Below are 12760 nucleotides of genomic sequence, written 5' to 3' on the forward strand. Positions count from 1 at the left end.
CAAATAGGATATTTTACATGGTGAGACAATTTCTTTTCTTCTCTTTTTTATTTTTGTGGGTCATGGGGCTTGAACTTGGCCTGGGCGCTGTCCCTGAGCTCTTCAGCTCAAGGCTACCACTCTACAGTTTTCTAGAGGTTAATTGGAGATAAGAGTCTTGGGTCCTTTTGTGTCCTGGCTGGCTGTTAACCTCGATCTTCAGATCTCAGCCTCCTGAGTAGCTAGGATTATAGGCGTGAGCCACTGCCTAGGTTATTCTCATTACATTTTGCTGCTTGGAGGTGTACTCCTTGCCTTCAGTATATACATATCATATTGACAAGTACTTCAGCAGAATGTAACACAGTGTTTGATCTGATCCTCAGATTAAATAGTATTTGTTCTGTTTAAAGACAGAAACTTAAAGAGCAGTTGTTCTTGGTTTCTACACCTGAATTGGCATTCCCAGTGGCATGAAAAATCAAGTTTCTTAGGATTGAAAATAGAGTCAAATTGGTGGCATGTGTTTTTAATCATAGCTACCTGAAAGATAGAGATCAAAGGATTGTGATTTTAAACAAACTGTACTTGGTGACACAACGCCGTGGTCCCAGCTACTCAGAAATTGGAGGATTATAGCACAAGGTTGGCCTTGACAAAAGCAAGAAACCCTACCTGAAACACAAATAAAAAAACAAGGGTGTGGCTCAAGTTGTAAAGAGCACTTGCCTAGCAAGAATAAAGGCCAGAGTGTAATCTACTTGCTTCAGCCATATCTGTTTTCTTGATGTGATAAACCCACTCTGTTTTTGTGTATTGTTCATGTGATTTTTCTGTGAGCTCTTACTTGTACAATATTTAGAGGACTGGAAGTATGGCCTAGTGGTAGTATGCTCACCTAGCATACACAAAGCCAAAAAGTGTTTCAGGACAGTGCTCAGGCCCTGACTTCAAGCCCCAGAACTGGTGGGGGGTGGGGGGAGGATGGGAAATATACAGAGTGGGGGGGTTACATGTACCTTCTCCCTTAATATTCTCCATGTTGGGTCTTTATTAAATTCTTTTTTCAGTTAACTCATTATTTTTCTTTATTTTTTCCATATATTTTTATTGTGATTAATAGAAGGGTTACATTATATTCATCAGATAAAAGGTGTATTACTTCACATACATTGATACCCTTTCTCATGTCTTAGTCCCCATTTCCCTCCCCCCACCCCCGCTTTTCTTTATTTTTTAAGATAAAAAATAAAATGAAATCTATTAGCCTATCTCTAAGGGTAAAGCAATATTGTTATGGGTTATTTCTAGGTCAGTAACTTGGTCCTTTTTGTTGGTGGTGGTTATGGAGCTTGAACTCAGGGCCTGGGCATTGTCCCTGAGCTCTTTTTCTCAAGGCTCTCTCACTCTACCACTTTGAGCCACAGTACTACTTCTAGTTCTTGAATAGTTAATTGGAAATAAGAGTCTCACAGGGATTTTTCTTCCTGGGCTGGCTTTGAACTGTGATACTCAGATCTCAGCTTCCTGAGTAGCTATGATTACAGGCGTGAGGCGCCCAGCATTTTGTCCATGTTTTTATTTTTATGTTTTTCAGATTCTAATTGTGTAAAGAAGTTTCTGCTTGCTTTTTATTGTGGATTATTAAGGATGGTTTTGTATTTGGTATGGAATATTATCTACCTACATGTAGCAAGCTAAGAATTTTATAAATAACCTGACAGAGGTAACCCTGAATCTCTAATACAAGGCTTAACATCATGATACTGCATGAAGAAATTGTGTTGTAACCTTTTCTGAATTTCACTGCTAGATTTGCCAAAAGCATATAGAAAATAGAGGTGTCACTGCTCAAGACACAGTTAGTAGGTGGAGTATTAAGAGTTGGCAGTAGGTAAATACTTCATAAGTGCCAATATTCTCCAGCCAGCGGGGTGAGTCCTGGCACTGCTCCTTATTGTTCCTAGGTTGGTTTTGATAAGAGTAATTCCTTTGGTCTTTTATGTCTCCATGTATTAAAATAGTAGTGCTTACACATTTTTCCATCTGGAGATTCTGCTTGAAAATCAGTGTTGACTGGCTGTCATTTTCATCCTTTAGGATCCAGATGACATTGTGCCTGTGGGACAGAGAAGAGCCTGGTGCTGGTGCATGTGCTTTGGGCTCGCATTCATGCTTGCAGGTGTCATTCTGGGAGGTGCATACCTGTACAAATACTTTGCACTTCAAGTAAGTTGGAACCTCCCAAACCCCACCCCCTCTTTTTTTTTTTTTTTTTTTTTTTGCTTTTCCATCATGTTCCTCAGTAGGCTGGCTTGTTCTAAGCTTGCACTTTGGGTCTGTAGCCTATAGCCAGAGTGGTTCTGCATTAAAGCTGTGTTTAACCTGATCATGTGTTTGCCACACTTGTTAGACACATAGCTAGTAGAAGCAGAGTAACAGTATTTTTAGATATTCAAGATTAAAAATAAGGATTTAGACTGTAGGATGACTTGGTTCAGAATTAACTAACATTCATTTCCTACCACTATTAGTAAGAGGGTGTAGAGTATTTGATCACCAGTTGAATAAATACATTAGCCATAAATGCTATCAGATTGATCGTTGAGAGCCAGTGTTCTCTATCTCACAGTAACCTTTTGCTCTTAGGGCGAAGACACACTGTGTGTCAGCATGTTGCTGCATCTTCCAAGTCACTGGTTTGTCTAAAGAATCATGTGACTACAACAGTGATATTGAAGTAACTTAGGGTTAAAGTTGCTTATAACAGTGTTTCAGAGTAATCCATATATTTTTTTCTCACTTAGTTATGACTTATCTGTTGTGTTATGTTTTTCCTAATAATAATTCAGAAATTTGGATATGTTTTTCTTCTTTTTCTTTCCTCTCTCTCTCTCTCTCTCTCTCTCTCTCTCTCTCTTCCTCTCTTCCTCTCTTCCTCTCTCCCCCTCTCCCTCCCTCCCTCCCTCCCTCCCTCCCTCCCTCCCTCCCTCCCTCCCTCTCCCTCTCTCTTGACAGTAATGGCATTTGAGCTAGGGCTCATACTTATTGGGTAAATGCTTAAGTCATACCCCATACCCCTTGGTTTTCAAGTAGGATTTTATGTTTTTGCCACAGACCACAGACCTAACTATGTCTCCTGCATAATGGGGATAATAAATGTGGAACTCCATGCCTAGCTTGTTTGTTGAAATGGGGTCTCATCAACCTTTTCTTTTTGCCCAGGTTAGCTTCAAACAGCAGTTCTATGGTTGCCTGGGATTACAGGCATAGATATCTTAGCCCCTTTTAAGGAATCTTTTTTTTTCCATTTAAGGAATCTTGCAGGAGAAATTTCTTTTTAAATCTTTTTTAACTACTTTAAATGTTTTAACATTCTAAACTTCAAAGAAACAGTTGACAACTGCATTCATTTTAAAATATAAAATTTAATTTTAATGTATTTAATATTTAATATATTCTAATATATATGTATTCTTCCTAAAAATATATATATATAGTCTTTCTAAAAAATACTAATTGGTTCTGAATATGTTCTTTTGTGAACAAAACAATGCCTACAGGTAGAAGTAGGCCTGTGTATTTCTTTAGATTTGTCACCTGATGGATAATTGGTTTTGTAGTTTTTATCTATCACAAAAATAAAGGGGAATTCAGCTGCTATTCTTCTTTTGAAACCATTTTTAAAAGTAATACATCAAAAATCTGGTCTTAAGGAGTGTGTTAAATCTATAATTAAGCTGTCTGACTTGTCATCTGAAAGTAAGAGTTTGCAAGCTAAATGGTATTTAATAGAAGTGGCAGCTTAAGTAATACTTACATTTAAAATCTGTCTCATGTTGAATTGCTGAGGTGTTTAAATTCTCTGTAGCCAGATGACGTGTACTACTGCGGAATAAAGTACATCAAGGATGATGTCAACTTAAATGAGCCTTCTGCCCCCACTGCTCGCTACCAGACCATTGAGGAAAACATTAAGATCTTTGAAGAAGATGAGGTTGAATTCATCAGTGTGCCTGTGCCAGAGTTTGCAGATAGTGATCCTGCCAACATTGTTCATGACTTTAACAAGGTGAGCCAAATGTCCACAGTTGTAAAAAGAATGCAGGTTAAGTATGCACTTTGTGGTTTTGGAGTTCAATAAGCTGAACTTGGTGACATATACTTGTAATTCTAACATTAATGAGATTGAAGCAAAAGAATCAAGAGTTCAGGATCAGCCTGAGCTATGTAGTGAGATGCTGTTTCCTGTTGGAGGCTGAGTGTGGGGTCAGATCCAAACAACAACAGCAAAAACCCAAAAGGACATAGGGTTTTCAGCCCTACAAGAGAATCTGTTCACATGTGACAGTGCTGCTGTATCTGAAGCTGACCCCTTCCTGGCCTGACCTTCCCATGACTTACTGTTGTTTCTTCTTTCCCTTGCCTTGTTTGCTGGTAAATGATTGTATTTCTTACTCGTTCCACATTTTCTTAGGTAGGAGGTAATTTGTGTGTCCATTCCTTTGTAGCATTTTCAGAAATTAAATAACAAGTTAATTTGTATCTTGATTGGCCTATATTTTCCCCACATTGTCAGTGTTTTTTATGTAATACAAAAGAGTAAATGCCCAGTTACTTGGCTCCAACATTTTGCCATGTTTGCTTTATCTTTTTCTTTCTCATTTGACACTTTATCCCTATATACTTGACTCTTATCTCTTAAGAATGAGAATGTCCCCCGGTATAGTTATAGCATCGTCATCACATAATGGTGATATATTGACCTGAAAATGAACCTGATACAGGGCCTCTGGGCTTACATCTAATCCTAGCTACTCATGAGGCTGAGGTCTAAAGATCAAGCACTTTGAAAGCCAGCCCAGGCAGACAAAATCTATTAGACTCTTATTTCCAGTTTATCAGCAAAAAGCCAGAAGTAGAGTGGCAGCCTTGAACAAAAAAGCCAAGCAAGAATACTAAGCCCTAAGTTCAAGCCCTAGTACCAGCACACACACACAAAAGAACAAGATATATAGTATATAGTATTAGTTAATATCTAATGCGTATTTCAATTTTCTCAGTACTTTTATTCTAAGAATTTGTTTCTTCAGACCAGGGTTCTGAGATACAGAAATTCACTGATTGCCTGAAACTTTGCCATGTCTTTGCTATGATGAACACTCAAATATATCAGTGAAATTAGTTTTGTAAACTATTGTGCCTCTTAAATACCTCTATTTAAATGTAAATATTTATATACCACTTATGAAAAATTAGAAATATTAAATAATAGCTAACACTGAGAAATTCAAGTGTTTGCATAGTTTGGTCTAATTTAGTCTAGTCAACAAAACAATCCTATAAAATTGGCTTTGTTTACTGAGCTTTCTTACCTGAGACTGTTTTCCTAGTTCTGTAAAGATTGTCCTAATATTTCAGGTACATAGGAGGAAAGGTAATATTTATATAACATTCCTTGTAAGTGGGGTTAATCAGCTAGCTCATAGGTATTTGCAGTTAATTTTATTACAGAAAACTTGCGAAGAGTTTCACTTGCTAGCAATTACTTTTACTCCTCTATTCCTACTTTTATGCCTATCCCATCAAATTCTTATTTTTTTCCATCACTATCCATATGTCTTATTTATTTATTGACTTATTTATTTTTGAGATAGGTCTTTCTTTTCTAATGACTCCTCAAATTCTTATTTTTTTGTTGTTGTGTTTGTTTTCCAGTCCTGGGGCTTGACCTCTGGGCCTGAGTACTGTCCTTGTGCTTTCTCAAGGCTAGAGCTCTACCACTTGAGCCACAGCACCACACCCAGCCTTTTCTGTTTGTGGTGCCAAGGAGTTGAACCTGGGTCCTTGTGCATGCTAGGCATGCACTCCACCACTAGGCCAAACTCCAGGCCCCATTCCCACCAAATTCTTAATTTCCTAAAATGCAGGTCATTCCTAAAGCCAGCCTATATTAATATAGCTGTTATTCTTAAAAATCAGAGATATTAATTTAATTAAAATTATCTTTTTTTCTCAGAGACTCACTGCCTATCTAGATCTTAACCTGGACAAGTGCTACGTGATTCCTCTGAACACTTCCATTGTTATGCCACCCAGAAACCTGCTGGAGTTACTTATTAACATCAAGGTATGAAGCACTTCATATTTTCTTAACTAGTGATGCTATTAGAGTCTTGGAATTCCCTGTTGAGAAGTTAGCTCTCTAGAGGCCATCTTATGAGAATATAATCAAGTATTTTACAAAGAACTAAGACAAGTAATTTTATTTCACTAATGCCTTATATTTTGAGATGAAAATACAGTTTATTTTGGGTAAAGAGGCACATACTTGCAATTCTAGCATCTAGAAGTGGAGGCAGAAAGATTATACTCTTAAGTAAGTCTGCCTTGGCCTACATATGAAACCCTGTCTTTAAAAAAAATCATACCTGGAAATAAACTTCATAAAATTATATTTAATAGTTTTCTAGAGGAGTAGAGAGTATTATTAATCCATAGCTTACTTCAAATGTCTTATCTAGATCTGAGGAAACTTTTTTTCTGCTAAGGGCCATTGGATAACATTTCATGGGCCCCACAAAATTATCATTATAGGAAGATAGCCTAAGACAGCTGTTGATAAGCATACACATCTGTCCCATTCTGTACTAAAGGATTTTTGAGGACTTTTCATGACCAGCAGGAAGGCCACCTGTTCCTCATCCCTGCACCCATTGTATAAGCCAAAGGGAATGGTTCTATTCCAACAAAGCTCTTGTTAATGACCAGAACAATGGCACATACCTATAAGTCTAGCTACTCTGGATGCTGAAACATAAGGATTATGAGAGTCCTGGAGTCTGAGATCGGCTTAAGTAACATAGTGAGAAGCTATCTTAAAAAAAAAATCCAGGGGCTGGGAGTTTGGCCTAGTGGTTAAAGTGCTTGCCTAGCATGCATGAAGACCCAGGTTCGATTCCTCGGTACCACATACATAGAAAAAAGCCAAAGTGGTTCTGAGGCTCAAGTGGTGGAGCTCTAGCCTTGAGAAAGTCCAAGGACAGTGCTCAGGCCCTGAGTTGAAGCCCCAGAACTGACTATAAATAAATAAATAAAATCTAGAAGTATATTTGTAAAATCAGATTCTGGTTTTCTGTAGTGTTGAATGCATCTTTGAGTATTCATATAACATAAGACTTTCTAAATGTAGGCTGGAACTTATCTGCCTCAGTCGTATCTGATTCATGAGCACATGGTTATTACCGATCGCATTGAAAACATCGATCGCCTGGGCTTCTTTATTTATCGACTGTGCCATGACAAGGAAACGTACAAACTGCAACGCAGAGAAACTATTAAAGGTAATGCTTGCTTGTTCAGTTCTAATTACGCTACCCTTTTATTTTACAATATATTTCAAAAACTACAATTACTGCTGCCTTAATTGAAATGGAAAAAAATACTCAGAACATAAAAGATGTCAAGCTCAAACATCTATTTATACAGAACCTTTACTACCAAAGGGTTATAGGTTTTTAAATAAGCAAATAATGATGAGTTAAAAAAGAAAGTAAATGTCACTTTAATGGCTATAGAAAGGAAGTAGTTTAGTTTTTTTCTAGACAGTAAGCACAGTTTTCTTAGACATTAAGATAGTTTTTTTTTTTTTTCTGGCAGTAAGCAATATTGTACATTTTAAGCAGTATTTCTCTCCTGAAAGCCTGTATTTTCTGTATGTGTCTATTGCCTGAAGCAGAGACCAGGCACATGGAAAAAATATTGTTCTTATACCGTCAATTCTTCTATTCCTTTGGATAGTCAGATGTCAGTGAACCCAAAGAGTCTTGTTGGTGATAGAGTTTCACAATTACTTTTCTCCAGTAATACTGATGCTTTAAATTCTTTCGAAAAGAGAAGCAGTAAAAATGTAAGGAAACTAACCCCCATCCAATAAAAGCTATACATAGTGATGAAAATAAATTAATTTTCTATTAGTTTTTAATAATATGAAAACATACAGAGATTTAGCCCAAGATTTTTTTTGCAAGCCCTGGGGCTTGAACTCAGGGCCTGAGCACTGTCTTCAGTGTTCTCAAGGCTAGCGCTATACCACTTGAGCCACAGTACCACTTCAGCATTTTCTCTGTATGTGGTACCAAGAATCGAGCCCATGCTCACGGCCCAAGTAATGCTTTTTAATGTTAAAATACTGACAGGAAAATTTATTTTGTCACTTTATTGCATTGAACAATTGAAATGAAGCCTAGTCCTTAAAACTAATATGCTTTCTGTGAGAAAAGTTACCTCATGTCATTATATGTAACACTTTCAGATTTTATATAATCATCTGAATTTTAAAATCATTCTTTAGATAGAAAAGTTTTTCAAGGGAATCAAGGCATTGAGATGCTGGTCCCTCATCTTCCACTAGCCACTCTGGTTTGACTTTGTGCCTCCTCTGTGGCTTAGCCACTAAAGAGTCTTTACTCTGCAGTAGTCTCTGCAGATCTTCAGTTGTGCTCTCAGAGATATAGATGTAAGCAGGCAGCTTGCCTTTTGAGTTACTTTGATGGACTGTCACCTTAGAACGGAATTGGGGGTGAGGAATTCAGACCATTGATATAACTGATGTTATAACTTTTCTAAACCACTTGACCTAAGTTCTCTTACCTGAAAAATCAAGATAACAGTATGTCCACACTTCTTGTAAAAAGAAAAAGAAAGGACACATGACAGAATTATTAAGAGTAAGAAATTGTCATTCAGAGTCATTGTGGTATGATTTCTTTGGCATTTTGTCATTGGGTGATAGTGCTTTACTGACTTTTTACTAGTGCTTTTAATAATATTGTTCTTGGGGCTGGGAGGGTAGCCTAGTGGTAGAGTGCTTGCTAGGCATGCACGAAGCCCTGGTTTTGATTCTTCAGTACCACATACACAGAAAAAGCCAGAAACGGTACTCTGGCTCAAGTGGTAGAGCACTAGCCTTGAGAAAGCCCAAGGATAGTGCCCTGGCCCTGGCTTCAAGACTTAGGACTGGTAAAAAATAAAAATAAACAAATTCTGTTCTCTTACCTTCTGAGTCATTGGAAACTTGTTCCCTGATGCTTGGTTCATAGTTTTTAAAAAGCTAAACTGATAGGATGAAGGTTGTTCTTTTTAGTGTGCCGTTCTGTGTACCCCTGTTTAGACTCCCAGTCCTTGTCAAGATGGAGAGTTTCCAGCACTTTCAAACTGGGAAATTTGTAAGCAACCTATAAGGCATTATTTTTATTGCTATAATCTGAGAAAATACCTAATCTAGAAAAGGAATTAAAAATTTGTTTGGCCTAGTGGTAGAGTGTCTGCCTAGCATTCACAAAGACCCAGATTCAATTCCTCGGTACCACATACATAGAAAAAAAGCCGGAAGTGGTGCTGAGGCTCAAGTGGTAGAGTTCTAGCCTTGAGAAAGTCCAAGGACCGTGCTCAGGCTCTGAGTTCAAGCCCAGGACTGGCCAAAAAAAAAAAAAAAAGTAAAGGCTCAAGGGGCTGAGTTCTGAAGATTGCAGTTCAAAGCTACCCTGGGTAGAAAAGTCTATATCTCCAACTAACCACCAAAACACCAGAAGTGGAGCCATGGCTCTAATTGTAGAGAGCTAGGCTTGAGCAAAAAACCTCAAGGACAGTGCTCAGGCCCTGAGATTGTTAGCACCCGCATATAAAAATTTTAAAAAGTTGCTGGGCATGGTGGCTCATGTCTGTGATCCTAGCTACTCAGGAGGCTGAGATCTGAGGATTGCAGTTCAAAGCCAACCTGGGGCACAAAAGACCATGATACTCTTATCTCCAATTAACCACTAGAAAACCGGAAGTGGTGCTGTGGCTCAAGGGGTAGGGTGGTAGCTTGAGTTGAAGAGCTCAGGGACAGCACCCAGACCCAGAGTTCAAGCCCCATGACTGACAAAAATAAAAAATAAAAATAAAAAAATAAATAAAGTTAATTTTTACAGTATGAGCTAGACTAAGCTATCCATAGTCATAGAACATAGAGTGAAATGCTTCATTTGGATAACTAATACTTGTATGACTGTTCATTACTGAAGAATGCAAACATTAAAAACTTTTCTTTTCCAAACAGGTATTCAGAAGCGAGAAGTCAGTGATTGTGTCACAATTCGGCATTTTGAAAACAAATTTGCTGTGGAAACTTTAATTTGCTCTTGAACAGTCAACAGTCAAGAAAGACACAGAGAAAAGTTTAATATCACAGCCTAATCCCACCCTTTGTATTTCGTGCAGTGATTTTTTTTTTAAATCTTTCATGTAAGTAGTCAACAGGGCTTCACTGTCTTTCATCTCAATTATTGAATTAAAACCGTTACCTTAAAAAAATCCATTCTTCTTTCTAAGTGTGGTGTCTTTTATATATGAATTAGTACATGTATGAGGTCATAGATAAAGTACACTTTACCATAGAGCTTAGGTATTAGTAACAATTATAATTACTTTAAATCAGTTATCTGGATTTTTATGTTTATGCATTTCCAAGAAAGGGGTATCAAGAATAATCATATATATGCATATGTTAAAATGGACCACAGTGACTTAACTTGTTGTTAGTTGCCCTGCTACCTAGTTTTAGAGCATTTGAACACACATTTTAATTTTTCTTTAATTGAATCAGCAGTATTTTCAGTGTTGCATTTAACTATTTAGAGTATGATTTCTACGTTGATGTTTATTAATATCATAGGCATCTGCTGTAATGATATTTTAGAAAATGTTTGCAATTTAAAAATAACTTGTGTTACTAATTTGTATAACCCATATCTCTGCAATAGAATATAAATATCACAAAATTGTTTGACCACTGTGTGTTGTTTTTCCCAAATAATAAAACCAAAGAATAATTTGGTTATTCCTATCATAGAAATCCATATGACAAAAGAAAGTATTTTTTAAAAATCAAGTTCTCTACACACAATGGGTTCAATCATAGGTTATTTTAAATAAAAATAAGCCATTACGAATAAACCAGATTTCTTTGTGGATACTATTTAAAGTAACATTTAAGACTCAACTTTGAATGCTGCTGCTTAATATACAATGGAGGGATTTTTTTGTTTTGTGGTTTGTTTAATGGAAAGGCTGTTATTGAAGCATAATATACTCTGTTTTTCTGAGAATGTTCCCCTCACAAACTTTTTCTTTTTTGCTGGAGTCTCACTATGTGACTCAGGCTGGTATTAACTGATTCTCCTGCTTCAGTCTCCTAGTGATTCAGACTACAGGAACATAACTTGATGCCTAGCAAGCTGTGGTGGTGATTTTTATATAAAGGATGTTTTCTGTTAGATATCATTCAGAAGTTACCACCAGTAGGTAATCACCAGTAGGTGATTTTTGCTACAAATTTCTGAGAAAAACTTTTCAATTCTGCCTTTAGGAGATCATAGTTTTTTTTTTAACCAAAATTCCATGAAAGGCCAGGAATGTGGCCTATTGGTAGCATGTGTGAAGTCCTGGGTTCGATTCCTCAGTACCACATACACAGAAAAAGCCAGAAATGTGCTTTGACTCAAGTGGTAAAGCACTAGCCTTGAGAAAAGGAAAGAACAGTGCCTAGGCCCTGAATTCAAGCCCCAGGACTGGGCCGGGGCGCAGGGGAAGAACTTCCATGAAGGATTTAGTCTAGATACCAGTTCTAGGTCTATATTACATGACTTCTGGCTTTTGTTAAAATAAAAATTGCTTTTACTATCTTCCAGGATCTACATTTTCCCCCCCAAGGGAATTGTGAACATTTGGGAGCACATGATTTATATAGCAAATAGTGGGTATAATATGCTCCACAAATGACAGTATATACTGAAGGTACACCATCTGCAAAGAAGGACACCCACTTCCTTCATGGGGCTTCATAGCCTAAAAAAGAGACTGAAGAGATGGATGAACAGGGAACCAGTTATAGTACATCATGATCAGTAGTGTGAGGAGATAGAAGAGGTAGAGCTTTTTGGACAAGCATGAGAGGTAGTGAGAGATTTTTAGAATGTACAGTGTGTGAAACTGTCTCATGGAGAAATGATATATGTCATCTTTCTTTTTAATTGGTTTTTGTTTTTGTTTTGAGGTGCTAGGGATAAACACAAGCTCTGTATCACAGAAATAATTCCTAACCTTGTTATATGCCATTTTGAAGGTATTCAAATTCATGGGCCACTAAAGATGATTTGTATTTTATGAGACTGGCACAATACCAACTGTATTAAGAGGACACATAATTGCTTTTATTTTAGAAGAAACATGCTAGTTTTTGTTTTGCCTGCTGATTATAATGTGATATTAAAGTATCAAACTGTAGTAACAATCCTACCTTCTTACTGACTATAGGAGTTTTGCCTAGCTGTTAAGAAGGCTTGAGCTCTGAGGATCATGGCTCTAAGCCAGGCCAGGAAGGAAAGTCCTTAACACTCTTAGCTCCTGTTAACTACCAAAAAGCCAGAAATGGAGCTGTGACTCAAGTGGTAGAGCTCTTGGCTTCAGCATCAACGGTTAGGAGATTAGAGGCAGTTCCCAGGGCCTGAGTTCAAGCTTGGGACTGGCACCAAAGAGAGAGAAGCTGGGGGGGGGGGGGGGGAAGGGGACTAGTGATTCCAAGGAGAATCCACTGTCCTTCAGTTCAGAATCTTTACTCCATTTGGGCTGATATATCAGCCCAAACAACAAAATATGGGTGGCATGGCATATAAACAGCAATTGATTCACTTCTCATAGTTGTAGTCTGGAAAGTCCAGGATGAAGAGGCCTGCACATC

General features: G+C 37.5%; 1 protein-coding gene across 1 annotated transcript in view; it reads left to right on the plus strand.

The window, feature by feature from the left end:
* Itm2b (integral membrane protein 2B) overlaps window positions 1–10810 on the plus strand; it is a 30758-nt gene extending 19948 nt beyond the window's left edge. The window contains exons 2-6 of the mRNA XM_090342137.1: window positions 2080–2208; window positions 3851–4051; window positions 5999–6109; window positions 7172–7322; window positions 10082–10810. Of these exons, the coding sequence (XP_090198263.1) occupies window positions 2080–2208; window positions 3851–4051; window positions 5999–6109; window positions 7172–7322; window positions 10082–10167 (678 nt within the window). The 3' untranslated portion in view covers window positions 10168–10810. The remainder of the gene's footprint in view (window positions 1–2079; window positions 2209–3850; window positions 4052–5998; window positions 6110–7171; window positions 7323–10081) is intronic.
* Window positions 10811–12760: the final 1950 nt, after the last annotated feature.

The sequence above is a fragment of the Megascapheus bottae genome, chromosome 11 (assembly GCF_031878675.1).
Source record: "Megascapheus bottae isolate mThoBot1 chromosome 11, mThoBot2.hap1, whole genome shotgun sequence".
NCBI lineage: Eukaryota > Metazoa > Chordata > Mammalia > Rodentia > Geomyidae > Megascapheus > Megascapheus bottae.